The sequence below is a fragment of the Meleagris gallopavo genome, chromosome 5, assembly GCF_000146605.3.
Source record: "Meleagris gallopavo isolate NT-WF06-2002-E0010 breed Aviagen turkey brand Nicholas breeding stock chromosome 5, Turkey_5.1, whole genome shotgun sequence".
In the NCBI taxonomy this organism is placed as follows: domain Eukaryota; kingdom Metazoa; phylum Chordata; class Aves; order Galliformes; family Phasianidae; genus Meleagris; species Meleagris gallopavo.
The window spans coordinates 18090064-18106126 of NC_015015.2; the positions used below are offsets into that span (position 1 = coordinate 18090064).

General features: G+C 39.8%; 1 protein-coding gene across 2 annotated transcripts in view; it reads right to left on the reverse strand.

Moving 5' to 3' along the window:
• Window positions 1–1000: 1000 nt before the first annotated feature.
• SLC1A2 (solute carrier family 1 member 2) overlaps window positions 1001–16063 on the reverse strand; it is an 84907-nt gene continuing 69844 nt past the window's right edge. For both annotated transcript variants that reach the window (XM_010711251.2, XM_010711252.3), the window contains exons 10-11: window positions 13064–13295; window positions 1001–9874 (exon numbers count right to left, since the gene is read on the reverse strand). In XM_010711251.2, coding sequence (XP_010709553.1) covers window positions 9803–9874; window positions 13064–13295 — 304 coding nt within the window. In that variant the 3' untranslated portion in view covers window positions 1001–9802. The remainder of the gene's footprint in view (window positions 9875–13063; window positions 13296–16063) is intronic.

The window sequence follows — 16063 nt, forward strand, 5'->3', positions numbered from 1 at the left end:
TGCTTTCTTAGACACCTGTCCTGAAGCTGGGAGGTCTGGTTCCTCCGCTGCCCCTCCCCATGTGTTTCAGTGGGCAGCTGCCAGCTTTGCTATCTGTCACTGGTGACATTCTTTGCTTATCACTGCAGAAACTTTCTGCCATGCTAACATCGCTGTGGCTGCATGGCCCGATACTGAGTGCAATCTCACTTCCTTCCTGCTTCCCTTGTGGCCGCACACTGCTCTGCGGCGGGGCCCGGTGCCAGCAGGCCCCACACGACCGACCTCGCTTCCCCTCAGCACAGCAGCCCCAAACCTTGTTTGGGGCTTGTCCTCTTCAGCCCTGTGAGTGCTTGGTGCAGGGGTGCCCAGCAGCCTGTCTAGAGGTTATTTTTAATGCTCTTCCCCTCCTTAATCATGGCACGTTGGGGGCCACCTGTTTCTTTCACAACCTTGTCTTGTTTACAGGCACCAGTACAACAGAGGAGGCTGTTTGAGTTCTAGCAGCCCTCAAATCTCATCTCTTTTACTTTCAAGTTGCAAGTAACGGGGAATAGCGAGTGCTAAAGAGACTGGAGTCGTTACGGCAGCAGTGTATGTGAACAGGGCCAAGCCCGGATGTGGTAACATCCTTCCTCTGGTAGTGCGTGGCTCAGACACGCAGATGTGTGAAGCAGGTTTTTAAAGCAACTGCAGCCAACTATCGCATCCTCCTACCCTCCTAACATTTCTTCCTCCTCCTCCAACCGTCATTGCCAAGGCTGTTCTAGACTTCACTGCCGTAAGTAGATGCTGGACTTCATGGCAAATCAGCTCAGCTGCAGCTGGCACCCAGGGACATTTGGAATATACAGCTCAGTGGGTGGATTTCTGACACACTGGCAAACCCAGGTCCACCTTCTGCCCTGCCTGCATCTCTCAGCTTCTCTCATCCATCCATCTGCTTTATTTAAACTCCTACCCAAATCATGCCAGTATTCAGCCCCGGCAGAGAACAAAACTCACAGATATAAGGCAGGAAAATTATGAATCAACATTTATTGATGATATATACAGAAGAGGTACAACACTTAGTGAAATATTATATTCGTGACTATTTCCAGTATAGAAAGAATGTCCAGTTTGTTTTATACATGAAAGTTACAGAAATCAGTTCACACTGTAAGAAAGCATTAAAACCAAATGACTACAGATAAGTGTAAAGGTCTGAACTACAAAAATAGAATCAGTCTACAAAGCATTCCAGCTACAATATACAAGAACAGAGCCCGGAGATGGGAGAAATTTTATCATCTGCATTCATTAGTTAATACAGTGTGCTATAGTTACTGTACAGTATGTTTCAAAATCTGGGGAACTTCTTGAGAGAAACAAAAAGAACCAATTCCATTCCTATTGCTTTTTATTTCTTTCAGGTGAAACATATGAAAATATTCCATCTCGTGACTCTCCTCCACTTTTAAGAGGAGACAAAGGGTATCAGCAGCAGGAGGAGGCTGCGTCATCCTGTACATTGTGATTCACACTGAAACACCGTAGGAGGACTCATCAAGAAGGATACTTCCTGTGCTTTGGGACTTGATTTTGGTCACTTTCCACTTAATGGGGCAACAACATATTTATGAGAACCAGGCTCAGGTACCTTGGGCATGAACCAGCTTTTGTTTCGTTCAGAACCACCTTCAGCTTCCGTCCCAGAAAAGTCACTTTCTTACAGATCTCAATCGTAGCTCTTAGTTCTGAAGAATTTTGCCACTGAATACATAGTTCCCATGTCTGCTGTATGATCAGACCTACTTCTTGTAAAAAACAGTCCCCTGGACTTCAATCACAGTGGTTCAAGAAGCACTTAGCTCTGCACTTATTTCCAGCAGTTTCTAGCATATTTTCCTATCAATATCCTTTTCAAACAGTGTCAGAAGCAGTGGATCCTTGCCCATGAGTCACACACTGCACAAGTAGCAGAGAGGGCACCTAGCAGGAAAAATTGGTTTTCCCCTTGCTTGTGCTAATTTAAACAGTGACTTACTGAACTTCTTGTGCTAGAGTCCCAACATGTCAAGCAAACAAGAAGAAAACAAAAAAATGAATCACTCCATGTGTGCATTAGTTCTTAGTATCTTAACAAGTGCACTCATGAGCCAGCACACTGATGCTGGCATCACTTTCTCTCACTACCAGGGAAACACACACATGCAGGTACTGACATGTACCATGCCAGTTAGAGAGCTGAAAACTAGAACAACATATTTACAATAAGTTGGCTGCATATATTATTCTGAATGTTATCAGAACAGGATAGTCCATAATCAACTGATAAAGCAGCTACTAAGCTATGAAACTGACTCAGTTGAATGGCCAGAATGAAAATGAAGCCATACAGGAGAACAAAACCCAAAAGTAGAACAGAATTTTGAAAGTCAGCCTAATTTCCTACTATGGCTCAGTACACAATGACCAATTAAATTAAATTAATGCACCACTACCCATACTGTATACACCATTTCACTGAAATTACACATTGATAGCTACATTATCTACACTAAGTGCAGAGAGGCACTGGACATCATGCTTCAACAAAATGTCAAAACTGGTAACAATAAGGTTTTACAGCTATTGGAACTATTCTACCTGCAGTTCTTATTAATACCTGGTACAAGTGATCTAAAGTACAAGAAAGAGATTATAATACAAGGGTACATCAACACACTTCCTACATGTCTATCTACTAGAAATTTAGACTCCAAAACCTCAGCAGAATAACACGGCCCCACAGAGTTCTGAATAAGTGGAGAGATAGCCAGTATCAGTTACACTGGGACAGTAGTATTTGCTATTCAATGTTTTACTTTGAATCAAGGAGCTAGCTGGCCATAAAGAAAACTAAATGTGATACAATTGTTATTAATACTTATATATATTTTTTTTTTATTCCACTCCAAACAGTTCTTTGTTCGGTAAATAAAAATAGTTGTAGCCACGGCCTTAAATGCCAACAGGTATTTGTCTAATGGGAACAGACAGCAGTAAAAGAGAAGAAATTTCCACTTGTCCTAGTCAAAAAATATAGTGTCTGATCTCTTTAAAGACATAAGAAAGCAGGAGGTATTTCTATGGATGCTACCCAATTGCATTGGTCCCATGGTGGTTTTGTTGGTCCCCTTTCAAGAAGGCAAAGATAGGTGGCCAAGTCATGAAGTCTTTCTGCAGGCTGAACTCATGTGCATTGCACTGTAGCATGATGGACTGGGTACCTATTTTTTGCCAACCCAGCTGTCCAATTTTCTTTAATCAGTAGTATGAGTCAGTCGGTTATACATGATCAGGTCCTAAGAAAAATCTGCAGGATTTGGCAAAGGTAACACAAGGAAAAATGACAAAAATGAGGGGCGATTGCCCAAGACAGTCAATCTAGAAGATTGTTCAGGTTATTATAACATTGTTCCATAATGAACTGCAGCATTTGAGGACATCTTGAAATTCCTATTTGCTTCTTGCATTTTGTGCTTTGTTTATAATTCATCACTAAGCATATCACAGAAATATTTCATTGACCCTAAATGTTATGAGAAAACTGGTTTTGTTCTAAGATCAGTTTTAAAGGACTACCCTCCTATCTATCATACAAGGTCATATAGAAAATATTATAAGAAAATATTAGAGTCTGTAAATTACAGATACTAGGTAATTTAGTTCAGTCTACACTGTAGTTTCCAGAGAACAAGTACAAACCCCTAAAGCCTATATTAATAACTGAATCAGTACTGAGTATAGTGTATTTAACAATATAAATACATATGCAGCTTTTTCTCATGCATTCTACAAGCTACAGTTCACACCGGATCATAGGAAATGGGCTATATTTAAGAAAGGGGCAGAATATGTTGGGTGGGAATGTATGCAATTGTCTTCAAGAAGGAAGGACAGCCTGTAGTACACAAGGACTCACAAGCCCATGCATAACACCAAAATGGACATGCCACAATCTACAATACTGACTGCAAAATCAATTTGTAAACACAGTTTGCATACAGTCTTTTAAAAACTGTAGAAAAGAAATAGAAAAGAAAGATACAAAAATCCCTGCACACTACCAATTTATGTACATAACGATATATAGGTACCAGACAATCCAGGTTGTGCAATGCTGTCTATGACAGTTTCTCTTCATGTAATAGTGTATGCCACGAAGTGTCCTTAAAAACAATTGCAGGGCTCCTGAATTTTGAACAATCATACTAGAAGGATTGGATGCTGCAGCATCCAGCAGCATTGGCTCCGTAGCAAAACACCGATAGAGATGAAAGGGGATCAAGATTTGGGTGAAGCAAGAAATCTCACAAGTCTTCCTGCTTCTCCAAATCCGGAGTTAGTTTGTTGGCTGTTCCATCTTGGGCTAGTAGACACCTACTCAGTGACTCAGTCATATGCTCTAGGATTCTTTCATGTTCAGAGTAAGGGTTTTCTGTAAGAACTCTAGCTGCAAAAGCACAACCACCTTACCCATCAGCATTTGTATTGACTCTGTAATGGGAAGCCACCGAGTCTCCCCCAGCCAGGGGAGATATTGCTGGGATGGTGGGGACAGCCGACGAAGAGCACAGAGCCCTGTGCCAGGGAGCCCATTCATAAGAGAAAGGGAATTATCAGCACCCGGGCATCAGCAGTTCAGCTCATTCATAGCAGCAGATTTCAATTTAATACCAGACATGATTAGAAGGAAAAAATGAGGGAGGCACTCCTTGTACGGCATAAAGCAATGAGTCCTGCCAAAGACATGCAGAACTGGAGCCTGTGCTTTTCTGAGGCTTACAGAAAGCTGTCTGAGGGGAGGTAAGATCAATGACTTTCAAAGGAAAATGGACTTAATACAGTGTTTTAGGTAAATTTTGAACTAGAACATAACACGTAAAAATAAGGTGGTAAAGCTGAACTGCCCTTTTGACACTTCAGCATTGTAATTCCTTTCCTCCCCAATACTCGATGCCATCCTCTATTTCCAGTTATTCAGTCAATGGAAACTGGGTAAATATTTTTCCCTCAAAGTCATCGATATGACTGGAGAAAAGAAAATCACTCTTCATTCAGAGAGTGTTTTCTAGCAGGAGCAGGACTGCCTACGCAGTCCTATGCAGGGAAGAAAGCACAACAGCCAAGTTGAGCTACACCACTACTATGATTAATATGAAAAATATCTTAACGGGGTCCTTACAAGTCACAGTAATAAAATTGAGGGTAGTCTCTGGCTCATAACAGACTAATATTACAGTACATTTTTATAAAGTGCCCTTATTTAGCCTTTTGTAAATTAATCCAAATGCAGCAATAAGAATAGACTAATGGAGCTACTGAAATGAGAAACAGTTACACCTTATGTCTCCACAAAAGGATTTCTCTGAGCCTGGTACTAAAGCTCAGAGCCTTTTAAAACTTATTTACAGAAGTGAATGTCAGAGGTAAGATTTAATACTGTCTGTGTTTTGGGGGGATTTGTGCGATCACTGCTGTGTTGCTACAACAAGGCTGCAACAACACAAGAGAAGGCGAGGAAACAAAGACAATCCAGACAGTTGCCAGAACAAATTTGTTCAAACACTGCTGCTGCGGTTTCTCATATGAACAGTCGGTTCTTTTGAGTATCAGCTATCAGAAATGTAATGGCACTGGCAGTGCTGGAAAACAAATCAGAAATCCATACTACTTTTAAAGTAGCACATGGAATTCCATGTGCTTTGAGAAAGAAATGAAGATTAGCAGTATCTCAGGGAAAGAACAGAAAAAAAACTACCTTAATGACAGTGATCCTTATTTATGTGCTGAGTTTTAAACTCAATGTTGGACTTGTAGTATAAAGATAATTAGGAAAAAAAGAAGCATCTTAACAAAAACTTTGAGAACGTGAGAATCACCTTCATCTTAAGCAGCAAAGACTGTTGCCTCTGATGGGATTGTGAAATCCCTTAGTACTTAGCAGAGACAGGAAGAGACTTGACCTTTCCTGGAAGCCCGTGATTCCCCTGGATTTCAGTGGAACTTTCATGCAGCCAGAACATTGCCGGCACAGGTTTTACTACAGCAAGCATAGTTTTTCAAAGACGTAACGAGTTTCTCACCGATTCAAATGGAAGAAGCACACTTCACATCATGGCTCACATGGTTTGTGCCCTACCTATCTAAAGCACATGTGTAAGAGCCACATGTGTTTCTCACAGTGCTGGTGCAGCCTTTGTTTTCTAAGGGAAGAAATGAAGAAAAAAACTGCAGGAAAGCGTTCCACTTTTTTAGCTTTAACATGTGTGTGCTTTAGTTTCAGTGAATGGATATCAAGAGAATGCTGATCTAGCTTCAGCAGCGAATGCACAAAGTAAAGGCATAAGTATGTAATTAAGCATGCAATTAACTGACTCTTCACCTGGTTTAGATTTCTCCATGTGCCAGTGCACTGTCAGCAATGCAGAGGGCAAAGGGTATCACGGCTGCACAGACAACAAGGAGCTGACAGAGAAGCACATGGGGTGAGCATTGGAAAGAAATGTTAATTTCTCCAGGAGCTGTATGGAACGCTAATCACTTTCTACTGTTTTTCTTTTAACATTGCCACCCCAGCCCTGAAAACAAACACAAAAGGTTTGTCACATGCAAATGTATTCATCAACACCTTCTAGTGAAACTAAAAAGAGAATGGTCAGTGGTCAGCCGTGCCTGCTGAAATGTGAACTTGCATTAGCTGAAGTGGCCAGTCCCTGGGTTAGTTTCTGTTTATTTAGTTAAGTAGCAACCCAGCCTCATGTGGAATGAGCAAATCAAGAAATGCAAGCCAAGAATGAGTTACATTTTCCCAGCAAAATGGAAAGCTTTTGATGGTTAAACACAGTGCTGTGCTGGAGTAACACTATATTAAATATTCAGCCAGGGTAAAAGCAGAGAAGTTTACCAAAAACAACATTTCTCCTTCTCCCACATCCACATTTAAGTAGACAAATGCGATTGCAATTATTTCTTGAAACATCCCTGAGTTACTGTATCTATAGAATCACTATTTTAAAATCACAGCCTGCTATTCCAGTCCTGTCAAAAGGCCCAAATTTATTTTCCCTCTTGTGGGTGGAGTTTCTCTAGCATCTCATTTCTATCTCCCCTAGTCTCCATCCAAAGAATCACCCTTCAAAAGACAGCACGTCCCAAGCGGATATGCGTAAGCACATTGTAAGTGTTTCTCAATATGCAGTTTTGAGGAGCTGCCCAGTCACTCATTGCTGGCATTCCTTTTTGTTTCCAACCACCGAACACTTTCAAAATACAGCTAAAAGTCTACGGACTGGTTTTCCAAATTCACTCGCAAGACCCGTGGTTGCTGTGGCTGCTCTTAAGAGCAGGCCGGTGAGCAGGCATCTGGGCTGAGCTGCCAGGTGCTGCCCCTTGTTCACCACTGCCCTAACCAGGCACAAATATGGCGTCTCAGGCAGGCCCGTCACTCCAGTGTCAGCAAGCTGCTTGCAGCACAAGCACCTGCAGGCCTCCCCAGGCACATCTCTGGCACTTAATCCGCAAGTAATGTTGTTTCCACCTGCAGACTAGGGCCCCAATCCCGTGATAATCTTAACACCCAGGCATTCTGTTCAACACAAACAGAACAAAGTCTGCTTCATACTCTTGCCATCACAAATGCACTTTCTTAAAGTATTCACATCGGTTCTCTTATGTATTCAGAGAAGCAGCAACTGAAGGTTAGTTCTGGTTATTTTGATATCAATGACCAAAGAAAAGAGAGGACCACCTACCTACCACTTCTCTGGATATTCTACTGTTCTGTACATCACAAAAAACATCCTTAAGATGATTCACAAGACCTCTAGAAAAGGTATCCACCTCTAATACATGTTAGAGGCCTACAGAATTCACAGAGGTTCTATACTTGCTAGATTATTCAAGCTGACTTGCTTAGGATCATTGTGATGAGTTGTGAGAACAAAATACAAGGACAAAAAAATATTCCACACCAATGAATGCATGACAAGGGGTGCTCTGACAGTGAACTTCAACTTGCACATAATTAAGAGCGTGTGCAGCTTTTTCAGAGGTCTTTATATGAATGCAGAGGAGCAAAAGCACATTATATTTATATTCTAATAGCTTCTATAGAGCCAAATACCACTCCACAGTTAAACACACAACTTCTGCTTACACCTACAACAGGTCTTGAGCACAGATGCTGAATGGCCCATGTCTCTAAATGTTTCAGCTCTTTGCTATTTCTAAGCTCACCATACCTGAGAACCCCTGAGAGTTCCTCCAAACCCTGCACAGGGCCCACTTTGTGGGTACAGCCTCACAGGGCCCACCTGGCTCAGCTTTGCTATAGAACATTGTTAGTAGTAGAGAAGCGTTCACCAGAGTCTCAAAATTGCAGAGTATTAACAAGCACCTTTAAAAACACAAGGTGATTATTGTGACTGCAATTTCTTCTGATAGGATGAATAAGCTATAGTATGTTGACAGAACACCATCTTTCTAATGCAGATGCCATGTACTCTTAGAAACTTTTCTGACAGAGATTTATATGAATCATTACTTTGCAAAAGAGAGAAAGACAGAAGTATATTCAATGCATTGGTCTAAATCCTATAACTCTAGCTTTTTCTTCATCAGTCCAAACCCTGGCCAAATTCTAGTAACCTTAACCAGGAATTTGGCTTAGTAATAATTTCAGGATTTAGCCATTCTCTGACATACGACATGCTTGGAAGACACACTTCATGCCACTGACGGTTACATTCAAAACTTCCCAATTACTTAGTGTAATATACTCACAATTTGTTTACAGAGCATTATCAAGTACCCAGTCATGACATCCTTGCTTCAGTAGTATCTTATTTGAGTTGCTCCTTCCCCATGAAGACTCCCTCTGACATCAGTGGAGTAGGGTGAACAGTAAGGTGCTACCTACTTTGATTAAGAATGACATAATTGAGCCCATGGTGCTCAGTATTTTGAACAACTGTTATGGATTTAGGAATTATCACTCCTGCAATAATACTGCCTTGTGTTATGTGATGCACTGTGGTCACAATAAAATGTGACCTAATAAAATGGGAGTGGCATCTGCCCTGGACAGCTGATAAAAATACATCGCATGCACATGCAAATCTAAGGTCTTAATGCCAAATATAAATTGTACTGGTCTAACAAAAGGTCCGGGATCATTTATTGACTTCCACATATTAATCTTGCCCCTGGATCTCAGTTCTGTTTGAAGTACAACTAGGCACAAAAATTCAGTGCTTCCCATGTCAGGAGCTTATTATTATTGTAACAAATAGAAAACTTTATGGACACTTTCAAAAGCTGTTTCAGCCATACAGTGCTAACTAGATCAATTATGCCACAAGAGTCACTGAATCACTAGAAGGCTTGTATGAAGTTATATTTTTCTGTAACTATTTGTGACCCTGAGTCCCTTTAGTGAGCCGTACTGGCATTATGATCTTTCCATTTTGCAGCATTTACATTCTCTGCGTCTTGAATAAACGGGAAGGCAGATGAGAACACATCACACTGCATGGAGTATTCTTCAGCTGCATTGTCCAAACAGTAACACAAGGGAGACAGATGGTTATGGATCACTGTTTGGCAAAGACACTACATTGACTATATGAGATCTTTGCTAAGTTTCAGTTAAGAAATTAAGCAGAAACTGTAGATGTTAAAAAAAAAAAAGAGAGAGAGACAGAGAGAGAGAGAGAGAAATCTTCCTTAATCGTGATATCTTTTACCAGAAGAAAGCTTCAGGATTTATTAAAGATGGAGCTGGGAATCTCTTCCCTTAGTTTTCACGTTTCCAAGGCTCTTCTTCAACATTGATGTCTGCAGATTTGCCATTGGTTGCCAGTGTTACCTGCAAGTAATTATCATCAACAACTGACTTAAAGGCCAAGGCACTTTGACAAGAAAAGTCATGACTTTTATAAGGAAGATCATGATATTTACAGGAACTAGATACACCATGTCTTATTATATATGTAAAATATATTTATTCAGAATTCACAACACTCACAAATAGTGAGATTCCTGTTAATTTTATATGCTGACAAGAAAAAACTAACAGTAGAAAAAATGCTTCCTATTTTCTTGGCCTTTATTGTAGTTTTGTTTTTAGTAACTGTTTCAGGTTATACTCCTATAGTTTATAAATTTTTTTCTGGATTATTTAAGCAACAGATTTCTTTGTTTGTTTGTTTGTTTTGATCTAGGAAGAACTACTTTTTTAGTAGAACTCCTTTACAGAGCAAGATAGCTGATGCAAGGATACAAAAAATGTACAAGGCCAGAATAATCATAGATACGTATCTATACAATCTCATCTACAATTACACCATCTTTAAAGAAAAGTTACGCTGTGATAGCATTGTTCATTGTATCACTACTTCTTACAGAGTAGTGAAACTTTATGACTATAGTCAGACCAAAAATCCACAGTAATGCTATTTTTGTCTCACACAAATTACAGCACATGACTCTTGCCCATAAAGATCTGTGCTATATTTCGTTTATTTTACAGTATGGTAGAAGACCTGCAGTAATCTACCAACTCACAGTGAACAGTGCCCAATAGGTTGCATCTCAGAAAGAGGTATAAATAAACCCATGCTTCAATAAAGGTAGCTCCAGACAAATGACTTTTAAAAAATGAAGAAAAAAAGGTAAAATGTTGGTTTAACTTTATAAAAATGATCTAGATCTTTATAACTGCGAGAGAACCTTTCTTTTAATGTCAAATGGATATTGACATTAAATGGATAATCTTTCCTAACTTACCTTGAAAATAACATCCTCAGCTTCAAATGAAAACTTAAAGACAGAGATGAAATTCCCCATGCTGGATAAACTGGATGCATGGAAGCATTGGGGCAGGGAAACATGACAAAATGCACTGATTTTGAAATGAAGTCAAGCTTTTTCTTAGATAATGAAAGGGGAAAACATGCAAGTACAGGAATGAACAGCTTATTCAGACATTAAAATCACATCAAGTCATTCATGTGAAATGTGATAATAAAAAAATACAAAAACATCATGCAGTAACATCCACTCTACCCCCATGTAAAGGTACACTACTTATTAAAAATGTACATTGACCATGCAAAATTATAAACTAGTAGTACAATACATGAAGTATACTACGGACTGTAAATAGAAAGCACATGCTAGCAGATTAGCTTTTTAAAACTCCGACCAGAGTTGCAGTGAACTTTTCACTCCACCAGTACATTTGACAGGATGAAGAGAAGTCATTTCAGATTTAACAAACAGCTATTTTGAATCCCCAAATCCTATACTCTTTTGCTTTTGATACTCTAACACTTAGGAACTGCAGACCACTTCAACATCCAAGTGCTTTGCAAATGTCAGGATATGTTCATAGCTTATAAACTGGACAGTAACACCACATCCTCTTAGCAGCTTGCAGACAGACAAGTGACCCACTTGAAGTCAGTCTTATGCCCTATCCAGTAAACCCTGGCTCTGTTCATGAATTTAAAAGTGCAAAGTGAAAGCCCATAAAACAATTAAAAAAAAAAAAGGGCAAAATACTAAAGTTACTGGTCCCAGATTTTTACTAAAGAGCATACTTAGGATGTTATACTGCACCTTGAGTCCATGTCTTTGAGGTAAAACAATAACTCAACTGATGGGAATCAGAAGAGAAACTGAAGGAGAAAAAAAAGTACAGTAAATACTGTATCAAAGGGTGATTACTTTCTAGCTTGGCATGGATCTCTGAGAAAGGAGTACTCAGCTCCATCAACCTGATTCAGAATGATCCATGCTAGCTGTATTTGTCTTAAACTCGCAGAAATTAGAATATTCTCCAACATAAGTAATTTTGAAAGAAATTAATCCAAAAAATCTTGAGATATTTCTTTTCAAGTAAATTCCTTCTTCTTTTGTTGTTTGTTGTATTTTGTTTGTTTTGTTTTCCTGAATTCAATATTACTTTGTCCACTAGAAAATTAGGTTTGGCCTGACGTTATCTAGAAGTAAGCATTTGAAAAAAGGGTATTCTAAAGAACGCTTCCAGACAGGCCATAGACAGGTGAAAGCGCTAGAAGAGAACTTTATCTCCAATCTACGTGGTGATCAGCTAAAGGACTTACTACAAGCATTCGCAGTTAGATACTGGCTCAGTCGCGGCATCTGAAAGATGCAAGAAAATCTTCTTGGATAAATGGCTGATGTAGGCTCACTGTGTCAAAGACAATGTAGAGGATCAGATTAGAGAAATAAATTAAAAATAATAATTATTTTTCAAAAGATTTTTAATTTCAAAAGAAATTAAAACTTCTAGCTTGTTACAGTTTCTTTCTCCTCCTTTTTATTTAAAAACTCTCTTGATTCTAAACTGCCCTGTCCTAGTGGTGGGTGCTTTGTAAACTTCTAGCCGTTAACCACCCCAGCTGTCTTCTCCTTTAACCGGTGGGGTTTCTCAAGCTCACTTTGCTCTGATCATGACATTATTATCTCTATTAATAATCCATGTTAGTTACAGCAAGGATTAGAAAGAAAATATGATGTTTGTGTCTTAATGATCCAGGGACGATGGAAGCAAAGCGTAAGCATGCTGTATGAGTGCAGGAGCATTCAGATGCTAAAGTGCATTCAATATGTCCATCTCTGAACAGCATATCATGGAAGGCAATCAGCAAACGACAACACCTGTATTTGGATTGCAGACACCCTTCATTTGAAGTTGGCAATTAAGTTCTCTGTTGCCAAAGAAAATTAGGTAAATGTCCACAGAAGGTGATGCCATATTTTCTGTGTCTTGGCATATTCCATAATACGCTGCGTCTTGCCTTTTGATATGTAAACAATGTACATGATTTTTCTCCTCAAACGACAACTTTTAAGAAGAGTGCAAAAATCATCTTTTGAACTGCTCAAACTCATTCTGGGGTTCATGGAGCTTGTTGTCACATTGTTATTTGCGGAACAATTTCAAGAATACATGCAGGTTAAAAAATAAAATAAAACAAAGCATGCACTGCTATATACATGTCTCAATATCCATAAATGTGAAAGGTACCTTGCACTCATCTACTATGACTGAGTTGTGAGCTGCAAAAACACACTGGTTTGAGTTGTTTTCCCTATGATTTTTCATGTCGTCATAGATAGACTGAGTCTTGGTCATTTCAATGTCTTCGTGCTCTTTATGATGAGAATCAATGCTGTCAAGTTCCGCCTTGGAAAGGTGGTAGACGATGCCAGCACCAAAAGAATCCCCCACTACATTGACTGATGTTCTCATCCGGTCCCTATAAAAGAAGCAAAAGGAAGAGGCTGAATGGCATGAAAGGAAGAAAAAGTCAGGCCTGAAAGCCCTGTTAATGTTGCAGTTATTGCACTTATTTCAGAAGATTTATGGCATCTTTAGAATAGAAAGATGGTAACTTTCAAGTGAAATTGAAAAAACTTGCCTTTCCAGAGGACGTGTTCAGGCAGGAAGGATGTGCTAACTCCCATGGCCCAGCTGCTCATTCTCATGGGTTTTGGCAAAGAGTTTGCACAAGGACACAGCCAAACTGCAGAGCTGTGCTTTGCTGAGATCTCCCTGGCGCCTACTTCTGCAGCTGAAGGTTTCAGTGTCAGGGTGCCAGACTCACATCATTGCCCTCTGTTTAATCTGAATTTATCAGGGTACTTAACACAGTCAGAGAAAAGGATTTTGGATCTGATGAAGTGTGTGATTGCTGGAATGGATTAACAAACAGCCTCTCCTCTTATTCTTAGTGAGAAAATTGCTGGGATGAAATACCTGAAATATCTTCATAAGATGGCTCAGGCCATCACAGCTCCTCTGCTGGCACCATCTTTACAGATGGTCATCTGTCAGATGGCAGCATGCCCGCCCACACTACCGTATGGCAGCACACAGTGGATGAGCCAGCCAAATACAGGTCACAGCCCACAAAATGATGAGCCTGTGACAGCACCTCAGTAGCAAGTGCCCCTCACTGCACAGGGTGCCAGCGGAGGCCCACGTGCTCCAATACAAAGAAGCATGTTCGTTGGCACTTCCCAGACAGGATGCCTTTCTCCTGTCTCCTATTGACAGCATGACTGTCAGATGTGAGGTCATGGCTGTGGATCTTCCCTCATTTCAGACTTCTGCCCAAAACCTCCCAAAAAAGGGAGATGTTCTTACAGAGAGCTGCAGGACTGAGCACTCCTGCTGTCTTTTCTACTGCAGATAGGATGCACTGCACGTTTTGAAATCATTTACACCTGCCACCTAGATGTGAAGAGCTAACAGTTCTGGTGTTATATCTGACCTGAAGAAGTTCCCCCCAGTTTTTTTTCTTCCATCAAATAAGAAGTCTAATAATCCCCCCTCAAACAGATAAACCAACAACATCCTTCCAGTTTTGCCTCACATGAATGCAAATGCTTTACAGATCTCACCCCATGCCTGTGAAAACCGTTTCAAACCTTGTCAGAGTGACAGAATAGGAAAAACTGACTTTCTAAAGAGTTACTTTGAATTAAGACCATCAAATATACTGAACCCTCCCATACAGTGCTCCAAGAACCTCTGCTTCATTTTTATTTCTATGAGTAGCATGAGATTTTGAAAGACGCCAGACAAGGGAGAGATAATATAAGCGTTGCCAAAAAATGAGAAGAGAATACACAAATATAACTGAGGCATGATTCAATTTCTGAATGGGTCATTTGAGCAGATGTGTCAGCCCATATTCACATGTTACTAGCCAAGAGATTCTGTAATACAAACTGCATGCTCTTACAGAGCATTACTATACTAAGTGAGCTGATGTAGACCAGAAACTTTCTGACAAACAAACAGGCAAAGTCATAGCTGTCAGAAATGAACAGCAAAGTGCTTCTGACTTCCCTGGGGTCAGAGAACACCCAAGAAGAAGTAAGACTGAGTTTACTCTTTTGTTTAAAATAACCAACAAAATAATTCCAGCTTTTGGAACTTTGAAAACAAAATTAATATAGGAAAGTTGCAGTCTAGTCACCTGCCCAACATAACTACTTCTGTGTTCTTCTTAACAGACCCTGAGAGGAATAATGGAAAGGAAAGACAAAGTTCTCTCTCTCAAAAGCCAACTCAGCATCTGGTAAGAGTGTGCTTTGATATTGCTGCGATGTAATTCTGAAAAACCTGATAAGGATTAATGCCTAATTTCCATGAACCAGCATAAATATGAACTGGAAGCTTGCTAATATAGATCAGAAAGAAGAGGAACTGAATTAGGCAGGCCCTCTTGTTATTAATGTAATAGCACATATATAGTATGCTAATGTGCAAAAAAAAAAGGTTCTCCTGCTCTCTGAAAGTTTGAAAACCTTGTATATCAACCTCACTATATTTTAGAAACATTAAAATCTTAGCACACCTGCTAATACAGAGAGTTGGTGATATGTTTAGCATTTAGGCAATTATTTCTTAGCTGTTGTAGAAAAGAGCTCCTGTGTTTTTCAGTTTAATTCAATTCATTTGATTCCCTACTCATAACACCCAGATATAGAATAGGTCTGAATGTTCTGAATTTGGATCTAAACTATGGAGCAAAGTCAGAACTCAAGCAGTCTTTTTCTGAGTTACTGAACAAAGGTAGATGCGTAAAATACTGGATTGGCTGCCCAAACCATTTTTTCTAATTCTTCTTTCCTCACTGCAAAATATCACTGTATTTGAGGTTGTGCCATGATATTTGTTAAGCTTGTCAGTCTCACATTTGGAAAGAAGCCAGCTTTTAGCTGGAGCAAAAGAAGCTTGCTTCATTGCAGCTGTTGGCATATAATTGCTGTCCTATTAAATGTCACTGCTGCGTTGTGCTTAGTTTCAAACTGAGAAAACTGTGAGAGTTGTGAAATCTTGGGAAACTTGCCTGGTGAAAGAGCTCACTTTGTATGTATGTGTGGGAGGAGGAAAGGTTTAGCAACCTAATCTTTAGATATTGGAGAGACATGAGAAAAAATCGATACAGGAACCTTTTGGCTCCCATTTGAAGGAAAAACTGCCAAGCTTAAAGCCAGTCAAAAGTCAGTTGCA